The 13,859-nt window shown below is 37.2% G+C and overlaps 2 protein-coding genes across 3 annotated transcripts in view; one reads left to right on the top strand and one right to left on the bottom strand.

The window, feature by feature from the left end:
- Positions 1 to 7,487, top strand: part of LOC106700421 (uncharacterized threonine-rich GPI-anchored glycoprotein PJ4664.02-like) — a 28,978-nt gene extending 21,491 nt beyond the window's left edge. For both annotated transcript variants that reach the window (XM_023348103.1, XM_023348101.1), the window contains 10 exons: positions 24 to 236; positions 1,292 to 1,501; positions 1,586 to 1,723; positions 1,808 to 1,986; positions 3,649 to 3,813; positions 3,911 to 5,305; positions 5,389 to 5,430; positions 5,699 to 5,758; positions 5,941 to 6,001; positions 6,078 to 7,487. In XM_023348103.1, the coding sequence (XP_023203871.1) occupies positions 24 to 236; positions 1,292 to 1,501; positions 1,586 to 1,723; positions 1,808 to 1,986; positions 3,649 to 3,813; positions 3,911 to 5,305; positions 5,389 to 5,430; positions 5,699 to 5,758; positions 5,941 to 6,001; positions 6,078 to 6,151 (2,537 nt within the window). In that variant the 3' untranslated portion in view covers positions 6,152 to 7,487. The remainder of the gene's footprint in view (positions 1 to 23; positions 237 to 1,291; positions 1,502 to 1,585; positions 1,724 to 1,807; positions 1,987 to 3,648; positions 3,814 to 3,910; positions 5,306 to 5,388; positions 5,431 to 5,698; positions 5,759 to 5,940; positions 6,002 to 6,077) is intronic.
- Positions 7,488 to 9,253: 1,766 nt separating this feature from the next.
- Positions 9,254 to 10,198, bottom strand: LOC111611461 (trace amine-associated receptor 1-like). Its single transcript, XM_023348320.1, has one exon. The coding sequence runs from the start codon at positions 10,196 to 10,198 to the stop codon at positions 9,254 to 9,256; it is 945 nt and encodes a 314-aa protein (XP_023204088.1).
- Between the last annotated feature and the right edge of the window lie 3,661 nt (positions 10,199 to 13,859).

The raw sequence follows: 13,859 nt of genomic DNA, 5'->3' as shown, positions 1-13,859 counted from the left end.
ACTGACCTAATTTTCTCTTAAAGGTTCAACTCATCTTGGGTCAGATGTAACTGAGTTCATTTATACTGGTAAAACCATGACACTGACATGTGACCCTACCGAGGCCAAAATGGGAAACACTAAGAATCCTGTATGGAAATTTAACAATGTTGTAATCGGGTCACATCGGCACAAACCGTTTATTTCTGAAAGTCAGTACAAGCTGGCAGTGGAAAACGTTATTCTTGGTGATGCTGGTAAGTTAAAAACAAATTTATCAAGTTAAAAAATACTACTAAATTGTGAAATTTAAATATTACAGTACAGCCTTTGTTAAAGTATGCGTCTTGAGAGTTTAGGGACAATTCTTTAAGTCACTTTCCATCACAATAACATTACACAAAAGTCATGTTTTAATGCCCAATCCAGCTGTGACAGTTGTTTTTCCCATCCAGAAAAATTCCAAAAAATGACTGGATCCAAATATCACACAGAACAAGGAAGGTTTCCAGCTATTTTGTAACAGATGAAAGTGAATAATTTCAAAACATGAGAAGATTACCTGTGCTTGTCTTGTGTTGTAAAACTTCTTAATTAAGCTGTGTAGAGGAGAGAGACTCATTTCTAAGTCAGTCAGTCCAGAAGGTTGTCGAGTTTTCTGAAGAGAGAAGAGAATTGGGGAGGCAAGCACCAAATCCTATTCTGACATCCAAGTAAACTAGTAGTATGAACAGAATCTAAACCAAATACTGGGCCAGGAAGCAATAATCACCACATTGTCCAATAAAGAATTGGAACAATCCAAAAACAGGTGAAACTAGGGTAAGACAACTTGGTTAGAAGTCCAGCACAAGCACTTCAAACCCTCTGTAACCGATCTATTGGTTTTTGTAAAACCGATTTAATTATCAGATCAAAAAAGTAACAATATTTATGCAAACAACAGAAAACAGATGGCAGGTCAGAACTCGACTCATTTAGATTAGATTTTAAGAACAAAGGACCCTTGTCTAAAGACTACAATATGCACATTTTAGTAAGGAAATGTTACTTTTACAGTCAAGCCACATTCACCCAGCCTCTTACTAATATGTTCACAACCAAACACAGATGTGCCCAAAAGCACATCGTGTGGCAGGTAATCGAACCCACAACCTTCCAGTTGCAAGCAAACCACTCTCCTTTGAGTTATAGTTACACCGTATAATCAAAACGAGTTAGTTATTAGCATCAACATGATCAAGTATTCATGCAATTCTTCTGCTTGGACTTGATTAAATCAATAAACACTCTGATGAATTTTTAACTACAGGAAATTATGAATGCTCAGTGCAAGGAGACAATATTACTTTCATCCAAGACAGAAATGTGGGAACAAATGAGATCAGATCAGCTCCTAATGTGCGAGTCCAGCAAACAATGTTGGCGAAATGCAAAGAAGGAAAAAAAGAACCAGTCGTCTGCTGTGTGCAGTCCCCTTATACTGTCAGGTGGTATGATGGTTCAACGCTTTTAACTTCAGGTAAGTATGAAACAAATGTGCTGTATATTGCTCAGCTGATCAGTGTAGCTCAGAGTTCTTCATAAACATTTTAAATGTCCACAGTTGCCGGTGCAGATCCAGGCTGCATCAAGTATGAATATCCAATGCAAAGCTGCAGTGCACAAACAAAACTATTCACATGTAAAGTTGCTGAAGACGAGACTTATAGCGCAACAGCAACCCTGACGATTTTTACAGATCGTAAGTGTAGCATTTGAAACATGAAATATTTTGTTCTCTTTTAGTTTTGTTTTCATTGATTGTATATATTTTTGCACCTTTAAGCTAGGGTATGTTACAATGATGTGTATGGGTCTGGACGAACCGGTGACAAAGCAACCGCAATGTGCCCTGTTGGCTTGGAGGGGCACAAGAGTGCAGTGTGTCAGGCATCAGGAGAATGGAAACTTGTGGAGGACTCCTGCATTGTAACCAAGATCAATGAATTACTTATTAATTCAGTGGTAGGTAGCTTTATACTATAGTATTTTTCATGAATTACAGTATGGTTGATGTTATGATGCAGACCTGCAACAATTTATAGATTTGCCTATAAATTGTTTTTGTTGCTTCCTACTGAAATCAGCACCATATATGATTAACAACTTAGTAACCCTCATTTGAAGTGTTGAAAAGGACCAATATATTCCTCTCGGTGTCTTCTTAACATCTTAATTGTGTGCCATTTGTTCCATCTTAGCAACTCTAGTTGTCACATTCCATCACAGGGTTTTAAGAGAACTGTTGAAGGTGTAGTTAGAAACAAAAATCAAAGACATCAGAGAAAGCAAAGTGGAGCCCCAGCATGTTTGCGGATTTTTCATACAGCAAATCTAAAATATTTAAAAGGTGTGGCAGCTTGGAAAGCTGGAATATCTAGACACAATGCTACTTGACAGGCTATTTTTGCAAAGCAGCCAATCCAGCGGCACCCCTCATTTTCCTTGGCATTGATTGGCTGTACACCCAATAGCAGAAATAAGTAAAAACCTTGGATTTTTGCCTTTGAGGTTGGGTCAAGAGGCCTTCTACTCTGTATATTTGGTGTATGAACTATTAAAATCATATTCATCAAATTCTGTTGAGGGATGCACAAATATTCATGGATTTCAGCCATTCACCAGAGGTTTAGACCCTTAACCCAATCAAGTACCTGGGATCCTCTGTTCCAAAAAAAATAGGATGTTCAGTAGAGTTAATAACTTGATACAAATCATTTGTGTCAAGGTGTTCCACTAAACATTTTTTTTCAAGCAGCCCCTCCAAAACCTGCCAAATCAAAGTAATCTTGAGCATAAGAATCATTATTCCAATCCAATAACAATTCTATAAGGTTTGTATCATGTAAGATTAATGAAACAAAAACATTAGACAATGAAAACAGTTTGTGGAGTTACAGCGGCTAGGAAGGAGAAACCATTTATAACTTATAACTGATGGAAAAATATCACAGACTACGGCCCAACCTAGATCCTTTTGGACTTGCCCCAACAGCTAGTGTTTTCACAGCACATCCGTCTTTCTAGTCACTGTTTCTTCAAGACCTGGCACAATTCGGATCAGTTTCTTAATGCCTAAAATTAAAAAGAAATCAGTCTATAGACAGTTAGCTGTGTTTCAAAATGTTAAGTTAGTGCCATAAGATTGATATTGCACATTTGCTTGATAAACGGCTTTATTTCACAAATGCTTAATGCCTCTTTTGTGGCTATGGAAAATGGCTTCGTTTCACGAATGCTTCACACAAAGTTCCACAAATTACTTTCATTGCTGTGGAAGAAAATGCTTCTTCACTATAGACCTCTTTGTAGTCATTGAGCAAATGTAATAACATACGGCATCTAAAAAAAACTTTATATAAATTCAGAACTCTACTCTTGGCATCAAGTCGTTAGGATTGCACTACCACCAACTATCCCACATGCCACTGAACTCCTCTATTCTGACTTACGTTACAACAACCATGAATGGATCTTGATAAAAAATTACAAATAAGAACTTTGTTCTCATTCGGTTTCTCTTGTGGTCACCAAGAGACCACCAGAGAATAAAGTCAAGTATAAACTTGAAATCGAATTGCTTGACCAATTTTTGATATCTTCTTTTTGCACATTTCATTGTCTTAGGATCTGAAGGAAGAAGAGATTCAGGTATTTTCAACAAATCTAAGTAAGGTTGTCTCAGAAGAGGAGAAGAAAATTTCACAATCTTCAGCAACAATATCAGCTATTGTTAACATATTAAATATAATCGCAGAGGTTTCAAAAGTGGTTACTAAAGACGTTATGAAGGTATGTGGAGCGATCTATATTTTTAACCTCTTCATAAATAGGTACAAATAAGTTTTTGTACATTTTACACTCCCAATATTTTATTTCTCATCCACAGAATGTGCTAGATACTGTCGATGTCCTCATTAGTGATGATGCAAAAGACTCCTGGAACTTTCTGAACTCAAATGAAACCCAAAATTCTAGCTCAGCACTTCTTGGCTCAATGGAGACAATCTCTAACAAACTGGATGGAAATTTTACTTTAAGTTCTCGACGTATCCAGATGGGCAGGTCCAAATTTAGCAACTCTTTCAGTGATGCCTTGACCTCCAATGTCTCCATAAACCTTCAAAATACAGGCCTCAGTGACGTCTTTATTACCACGATTGTATTCTCCACCCTCCACAACATTATGCCGTCACGGAATTCTTCGTTTAACCTTACTGCGTCCGACACCACCAGCAATGAAACTAAACCTGACAATGCCATCAATGCTGCTGTCCTGCTTGTAAAATTAAATGAAACCATTCGGAACGTCACTCTGAGCTATCAAAAGTTCAATACCACTCTGGAACTGAATCCTCAGTGCGTCTTCTGGAATTTTAGCCTCTTAGATAATCTTGGTGCCTGGGATGACCAGGGCTGCAGGTTTGTTTCTGATATAAACGATACTGTAACCTGCACCTGCAACCATCTCACATCGTTCTCAATTCTTATGTCAACTGCCATCCCTGAAGAACTACGATTATTACTGGATATAATGACATATATCGGTGTTGGAATATCAATGATCAGCTTAATTATTTGTCTCATCATTGAAGGAATTGTATGGCGACCCCTTACCAAAAACAGCACTGCCTTTATGCGCCATGTTGCCATTGTTAACACAGCCCTGTCCTTGCTGATTGCTGACATCTGTTTCATCATTGGAGCCGCTATTTCAAAGAACCCTGCAGAAAACCCAGGCGAGGACTACAAAGTTCCAGTTGGACCGTGCAGTGCAGCGACCTTTTTCATGCACTTTTTCTATCTCGCCATGTTCTTTTGGATGCTTGACTCAAGCCTGCTGCTCTTGTACCGGTCAGTCTTGGTCTTCTCCCAAATGTCCAAATGGACCATGTTCGCCATTGGCTTGACTGTGGGATACGTTTGCCCTCTGATCATAGCTGTTACTACAGTTGCTGCCACTGCACCTGGGGGTGGATATGTAAGGGAAGATCTAGCTTGTTGGCTAAACTGGACAAAGACCAAGGCCCTCCTGGCCTTAGTGATCCCTGCCTTGGCCATAGTTGTGTTCAATATTTTGGTCATTCTGGTGGTTTTGTACAAGATGCTCAGAAGAAGAAACACAAACCAGGCAGACGAGAAACACGCCTTGGTAGTGATTCTAAGATGTGTGGCTATACTGAGTCCACTATTCGGACTGACCTGGTGTTTGGGAATTGGAACCATGGTGGACCCAACAAATGGAGGGATCCATGTTGCTTTTGCTTTCTTCAACTCCTTACAGGTATTTTCATTTGTGTTTGAGTTGGTTACAAATTTAAAACTGGCATTTTAATCTTTTTTTAACAAATGTTTTACTCTCTACAGGGTTTCTTTATTTTGGTGTTTGGGACTTTGTTTGATTCCAAGGTATGTTTTCTTTAAAAGACCAGCTAATACAAAATTATTATAATAATACTACTAATAATAAAACATTGTTCTTTGGTTTTACATTAGTCTAACAAAGATATGTCTTAACCTTTTGGATAACTTGCCAAGAATCTAACAGTACTGTAGTCTGTATAATAGTTAGCTATTTTAAAAAGGTAGGAAATATTACACAAATGCATATTTTGTTTTATCAATTTGTAAAACAGTTTGTACTGGATTTATCACTAACATGTTTGTCTGTCTGCAGATCCGTTCCCTGATATTAAGAAAAATACCAGCTCTAAGCGCGACCTCTAATCGAACAAGAGTAAGTTGTAATTTGCTGAAGCACTGCAAAAATGTTGCAAACAATCAATTTAACCTGACATCAGATCAACAGATAATGTGTTTTACTGAAGTGTTGCATCATCAAATTACATTTAAATATTAACTTTTTTCTGTAATTGCTCCTTTTTTTTTTTTTTTTTTTTTACACATTTGTTATTTTAGAGCACCAGTGGTGGAACTTCAGCTCTGAGTAGCGTTTTTGGTCGACTTCGCAGAGGAAGGAGTAAGTTGTTTTACTTTCTCCATCTTTTTTGCTACCTTAAAACCACTTTCCTTACAATTTATTGTTTATGTTCCAGATGGTTACCATGCTTCACCAGTTGGAAACTCAAACACCAGCAGTAGTGGATCAGAGGCATTTTCCAACACCTGATTCTGTACAAATAATCTGTTCACTTGTAAAGCTGAAATGTATCTTATCTTTGTTATTTTTATTCAATCACATATACAGGTGTGATATCTTGAATGTGAGGTTCAATGGCAATAATTTGTGAAGGAAACTGTGAAGTAGCATTTTAATGAACTTGTATGTCTTTAAATATATAACGCTGCTGTTAATTTTAATTATAAGTGTAAAATCACAGTGTTATGGTTTGCATGTGCAATTCAAAGAGCATCATAAGGGGAAAATTACCCCCAAAATAAGATGATTATAAAAGAGTTAATTGGGAAATATATTTACTATTCTGTGACATCACAGGAATATCAGTACTTTAAAATATTTATGTGCAGAGATAAATGGAGTCTTGTAAGCAAAGAGATCTACAAATCTTCTATCAAGAGTAATGGGCCAAAGTTCTAGCAAACTCTTACTAGAAGATTGCGGAAGGAAACCCAAAACACTTGACTCAAAAAAAAAATCTACCTAATACTGTGGAAATACACTGAACAAAAATATAAACGCCCCAGAAGAGTTTTATGAACATTTGGATTACGCAATATAGAGAAATTCAAAGTATATTTTCAGTAATTATTGATCTTCGTATCAGCATTGACAACATCGTGGTTTGGCCATTTCTGGCAGATTGACAGTCCTTTGAACATGATCGGGGTCAGTTTGAGGAATTTGATTTTGACCCAGTTGGTTTCTCATAGGCGGTTACAGACAGTCTGAGGTGTGATGTGTCTGTTGTGCAGAGCAATAGTCTGATGAGCTGCGTGTGCCGCTGGTCTTGGCCAGTTCTGCAGGTTGATGAGCCGGATGTGGCGATCTTGTGCTGGAGTGGTCACACGTGGCCGACAAGGATGAGGTCGACTTGAAGTGGTGCCAGTCTGTTGGAAACAAACTCTTAAACGGCCAGTGGTCTAATAATGGACATTGAGCCAGGCAGCTACTACTCTGCTGGACATCCCTGCATGCATTATGACTTGTGACAAAATTTGACATTTTGGGGTGGCCTTTTATTGTCCCCAGTCCAAGAATTGTCCAGTTGTTGCTCATTTTGTCTGATCACCCACTGGACATGCCCCACCCATGCATTGAGTAAAAGAACAACTCACAGAGTAATGCTCACTGACAGCAAGTTGGATTAAAAATTATTCATAAATCAAGAAAAATATTACTTTTGTACAATTAAAATGTCAGATAATGCTCATTTACCCGTAACTCCACATGGAAACAATATTGGACATGAGGCGTTTATATTTTTGTTCAGTATATATGTGAACTTGTGACTTTGAAGAAAGTAATAAAAATTTTTTAAAATGTCCTGTCTCTCTCTTTTATGTATTCTATTTATTTAGCAACAGAAATTATTGTAGTAATTCTGGCATGAACAGAAAAGCTCAGTCATATTAAATGTCACGGGGACATGAAAAATTGTCTATTCATACAGTGCATACATATAGTACATCTGCTTTTAGTTGTATATATTGTAAGAAAGGAATATTTTACTATTAAAACTAAGACAACAGTTTAACTTAAAATATGCCTTGCAAATTTAAAATGATTACATAATTTCAGAATTGTCATAAATGTAGATTAGCAAAGGTCCAGATGACTGTATGCTCTAATGATTGCTATAAAAATTAAGCATGCTGAAAGCCTTTCCTGTCTTGTGTCAGCCATGTTTCCCTTTCATCAGACAGCTCCATGTGTCGTTTGTATGAAAAAATAACAAGAATTGATAGCAGCCTCTTGGCCTTAACCGACTACTCAGTCATTCGCCCTACGCTCGTGTTCTGGATTTGTCTTCCCTGCTTCTTTGCCACCATCAAAATCTTTAGATAAACTGTTAAAATTATAAGAGCTGAAAATTACAACAAAAACCCAAAAATAGGTCCACTTTTGAATTCTTTTGAAAGTGGCAATATCCTGCACCTCCAGCCAGGATTCTCATTACCTATCTCACATCCAGTGATGCTTATGATGCTATGATATAATTTTAATTATTAATTAGTAATATAATTATATAATAGAATATTATAATATTATGATCACTGGAATTTTGTGGACACATTTTGAATTGTGTAAAATGTTTGTACAATTATGAAATATATATACTGTATATAGGTGTGTGTGTTCTCGGTGCCTCCTTATCGTGGTGGAGGGAGATGAGTGTCCCAGTGATGATTATGATGACCCCTTATGATGATTATCACCAATGCAAACGGTGAGGTCACCAAGGACCTGCTATGGAGCCATATTCCTGGTATTGCTGTGTGAAGAATCAACAGGATATTTTGCCGTAAATAAATCTGAATTAGTTGAAACTAACCAACACACTCCAAATTCCTCTTGAAATGAATCTGGTTGCTCAATATTCTATATTCACACTGAACTGTGACATCATTGGAGGATTTTATTGGTTCGGTTTTTTCTTATAAATTTACTGTTTTACCATTAGTAGCTTTAGTTTCATATTTCTACAGTTTTATAGAAACTATAGTTCTTTTTTTAAAAAAAAAAACATTGCAAGTTTGTTAAAAAAAAGAACAAACTATAGTTTCTATAAATTTTGCTGTAAGGTTGAATTTTATTTTATAAACTCTTCTAAATAGAATAGAAATTGTGTAGTGTATTGCTAATCAAATGATTCCAACGCCAGACTTATTTATGCATCTATTACTTAAATCCTTAATCTTACCACGCAGGCGTTTCTAAATGATGACTGAGCTTAAACTATTAGACTAATATTTTCTTGTGAATCAAGTGGTTTAGTCATTTTGGACCTAAAGTAATAGTCTTAATAATAACTGCCCTAATAAATTATTATAATCATTCATAGTCAAAGCTAAACTGCTACTTCTGAACAACATAATACAAAAAATAATTTAAATAACATCTCTAGAAGTGCTATATATATGTAAATGTTATTGATATAACAACTTTCACAGACAAGTGTTGCACAGATAAAACACAATAATACACAATTAAACATCAAATACATACTGTACATGCATAGTGACCTGAATGTTGAGACAGAAATAACAGACATAAAAAATAATAAAAACCCATTAATATATTATTTATATATCACAATAATTTTGTATTGGAAAAATCTCCCTGAAATATTTGACCAGAAATGATCATAGTAAAAGCTCGTCTGAACCACCTGTAGAAAAAAGCATAAACCAGAGGATTTAACATAGAATTGGACCATCCTAACCATTTAAATCCTTCAATGGCTGCAACTGGTATTGTGACTATTCCCATACTGTAAAAACCTATGGATAGAAAGAAAGGAGTCCAACACATGAGGAAGACTCCCATCACTATAGCCAGAGTTATGTTGGCCTTATTCTCCGTTTTACTAAGAGCTGCTTCAGACTTCACAGTGTTCTGGATTTGTCTCGCCTGCTTCTTCGCCACCATAAAAATCTTAAGATAGATAGTTAAAATTATAATAGCTGGAATGTAAAATTCAAAAATGGTTTCGGGACTGAATTGTTTTGTAGCTGTAAATAAATTACACCTCCTTCTGAGATTTCCTTGATTTATCCCACGTCCAGTGATGCTTATAGCTAGTAGAGCTGAAAGAGCCCAGCTCACCAGGATCATGGCCAGAATTGCACGAACATTCATTTTACTTTTATATGTTAAAGGATGACACACTGCATAATATCGGTCAATGGATATACAGCACAGATTTAAAATAGATGATGCACACAGTAAGATATCAAACAGGCCTCGCATTTTGCAGAGTAAATAACTTGAATTCCAGCATGAGCTCAGAGACAATATTGTGCTGAAAGGTAAAACTAAAGCCCCAACCAGCAGGTCAGTCACAGCCAGAGAGAGGATGAGGTAGTTTGTTGGAGTGTGGAGCTGCTTGAAGTAAACGACAGAGATGATCACAAGAAGATTTCCACATATTATCAGAATTGACAAAGAAACGACGAAAACATTAAAGGCATAAGAGGTCACAGTCTGTCCATCCAGCTCTGCTGATTCATTACAGACACGCTGACCTTCAACCATGTTTTCAGTTCTGTTATTAAACAAATCAATATAGAAAACAGTGATGAACAAATCAAATTTGCTTGCTTTCATAGATTTGCAGAGATAACGGATAATTCAGTGCTCTCTGTGATTCAGTGTAAGTCAGAGTGGAAAGTTGTGTCCTTGGTATCCATGTGACTAAAGTGCATCCATGTGTTCGATTTATTGTTCCATGTTCATGTGTTCATTGGCTTAATATTGTGGGTGTTGCCAGGAGTTCTTTAGTATCCAAGTGACGTTCTCCCTGGTGTCACAATGAGGAACAATTCAGTTAATATTAGTGCTAATGCTGTTCTGATATGCTTAGTCTCTTAATTACACTTATATGAATAATCTGTGTTACCATAAAGCAAAGATAAAGAAGTTATTTACTGTCAAACTGAATGTTTATTGTATACTTTTTAAATGACGTGACACACAATAAGCCAGATGTATTTTTTCTTTAATTTTGGATTTCATGGCATCTGTTACTTTGGAGGAAAGAGTAAGTCTCACTGAAAAGTGTTTAAAAATACTGCAGGCAAAGACAAATCAAATCAAAATCAAATTTTATTTGTATAGCAGCAAGGCATTTCAAAGTGCTTTACATCATAACAAACACAGAATCACAAAGCAACATAGAATCAACAATCAATACATGACATTAAGTCAGGTTCCATCATGAAATTTGTAACTAGTTACGTTTCAAATACAATCCTAAACAAGTGGGTATTTAGTCTAGATTTAAAGGAAGTCAGTGTTTCAGCTGTTTTACAGTTTTCTAAAAGTTTGTTCCAGATTTGTGGTGCATAGATGCTGAAAGTTGCTTCTCCTCGTTTGGTTCTGGTTCTGGGGATGCAGAGCAAAACCAGAACCGGAACCTGAGAGGTTCTGGAAGGTCGATACAGCATATCTTTAATGTATTGTGGTGCTAAGCCGTTCAGTGATTTATAAACTAACAACAGTATTTTAAAGTCTATTCTTTGAGCTACAGGGAGCCAGTGGAGGGACTTTAAAACTGGTGTTATGTGCTCTATCTTCCTGGTTTTAGTGAGAACTGTTAAACCGATTAATTTGTTGGACAGACCTGTGAAGACGTTGCTGCAATAATCAATACGACTGAAGATGAACGCATTTAATGAGTTTCTCTAGATCTGGCTGAGACATTAGTCCTTTAATCCTGGAAATGTTCTTCAGGTGATAGAAGGCCGACTTTGTAACTGTCTTTATGTGGCTCTGGAGGTTCAGGTCAGAGTCCATCGCTACTCCCAGGTTTCGGGCTGATCGCTGGTTTTTAGCTGTAATAACTGAAGCTGTGCATTGACTCTAGATCTATAACTCTAGATCGTTCCTCTTTAGGTCCAAAAATAATAACTTCAGTTTTGTTTCTGTTCAGCTGGAGAAAGTTTTGGCACATCCACACATTTATCTGTTCTTAGCATCTGTTCAGTGATTGGATGGGGTCAAAGGTCACCTGGTGACATCGTAATGTAGAGCTGTGTGTCATCTGCATAGTTATGGTAGCTAATATTATTTCCTGTTATAACCTGAGCTAGTGGGAGCGTATAAATATTGAATAAACTTGGCCTTAGGATTGAACCTTGGGGTACCCCATATGTGACCTTTGACCTCTTTGATGAAAAGTTTCCAATTGAAACAAAGAAATCCCTGTTCTTTATGTAGGATTCAAACCAGTTAAGCACTGGACCGGAGAGTCCGACCCAACTCTCCAGTCGATTCAGTAATATGTCATGGTCAACAGTGTCAAAAGCTGCACTGAGATCCAACAGAACCAGCACTGTGGTTCTGCCACAGTCCGTATTTATATGGATGTCATTGAACACTTTTACGAGGGCTGTCTCTGTGCTGTGGTGAGCACGAAAACCAGACTGGAAGGAGTCAAAGAGGTTGGTTATAGTTAGGAAGCTAGTTAATTGTTTACACACAGCTTTTTCAATAACTTTGCTGATGAATGGGAGGTTGGAGGTCGGCCTGTAATTCTACAGTAGTGATTTGTCCAGATTGTTCTTTTTTATAAGTGGTTTGATTACTGCTGTTTTCAGAGCCTGGGGGAAAACGCCTGATGAGAGAGATTAGTTTACTATCTGGATCAGATCAGCAGCAACAACAGGCAGGACTTTCTTAAAGAAATGTGAGGGTAAAACATCCAGACAGCAGGAACTGGAGCTTAGTTGACTTATAATTTCCAGTAGGGTTTTATAATTAAGTAGTTGAAATTGGGTCATTTTTCCTGTATTTGTTTTGTTTGTGCACAGCATTGGTACTGACTTTATAGTGGATGTACAGATTAATGCTCTGATTTTTTGAATTTTCTCTGAAAAGAACCTAGAAAACTGGTTGCAGGCGGCAATACATTGGAATTCAGGTGGTAACGTCACAGGAGGGTTTGTGATTCTGTCAACTGTTGCAAATAAAGCTTGAGCATTGTTAATGTTTTTGTTTATGACATCTGCAAAGAAAGCCTCTCTTGCATGTTTCAGTGTTGAGTGATAGTTACCTAGTCTTTCTTAATAGATGTCATAATAAACGTGAAGTTGAGTTTTACGCCATTTTCGTTCTGCCCTACGGCAGAGTTGTCTTGCAGATTGAACTATTTGTGTATTTCTCCATGGAGATTTCTTCCTACCAGACACAACCTTCACTTTAATGGTGGTGATGGAATCAATGATATCTGAAACTTTAGACTGAAAATCATCTACCAACTTATCTACATCATTACAGCTTAAGGGTGAGGAAGAGTAGATTTGATTGAATGTTTCTGCTGTGTTTTCAGTGAAAGAATGATGTGTGATATGATGATGTTTGTCCAAGTGTGTTAACGGATAGAGAACAGTTGGTTCTGTGCATCCTGAGGTCAACAGTGATTCCTTGGTTTTCTTGGTGTTCAGACCCAGATTGTTCTTTAAAAACCAGGCTACCAGCTTCAGGACCTTCTTTCTGTATGCTGCCATATCTCTCTCTGAGATTGGTCACACTACCGTGATGACATCAGCAAATTTGAAGATGAGGTGGCTGTTGTGTTACAGACTGTCATCATAGGTGTAGACATAGTACACAATGAGGCTCAGCACATGAACTGATGCTTGGTGTCCAAATGAAGGACAGCTGGGGTTAGGTCTCACAGTCTGGTTGCCTTTTGGTCACCTAGGAAACACAAATTGCCTCCATTAAGGGGGAGTTTCCCTCTACTCTGCAACTTGCTCTGCACTCTGAGCCAGATATTATTCGGTGACTCGCATGCAGCTCCGGAGGTGTTGTTTAACTAACTTTGGGCTTAAATTAACCTTTAAAAACTAACTATAATTTTATGAACCATACACCAGAAGACTTTTACCATCATTGTAGAACTTATGATTAAAGATGATTCAAATATTCCCCGTTTTCTCTAAAACTTTACATGCTTCTTTAATTGGCAACGTTTTGCAAAAGCCAGTAACGGCTTAATTTAGCAGCTGAGAACATTCAAATAGTAACACATATCAATTTAATCTAACCTTTATTTCCTGAATGCTGAATCAGAGGGTGGAGGCTTTGGGGATGGGATCGCTTTCAGACCCCAGTCTGATCAGATCTTCTTGAAAATGAGTGAATTGGAGGCAGGCTTCAGTCAGCAACTCACTTTATTGGTTATTTGCTTTGG

This window comes from Xiphophorus maculatus, chromosome 15 (assembly GCF_002775205.1).
Source record: "Xiphophorus maculatus strain JP 163 A chromosome 15, X_maculatus-5.0-male, whole genome shotgun sequence".
Classification (NCBI taxonomy): Eukaryota; Metazoa; Chordata; class Actinopteri; order Cyprinodontiformes; family Poeciliidae; genus Xiphophorus; species Xiphophorus maculatus.
The sequence above is the reverse complement of the archived record's forward strand: the minus strand, read 5'-3'. Positions and strand labels throughout refer to the sequence as shown.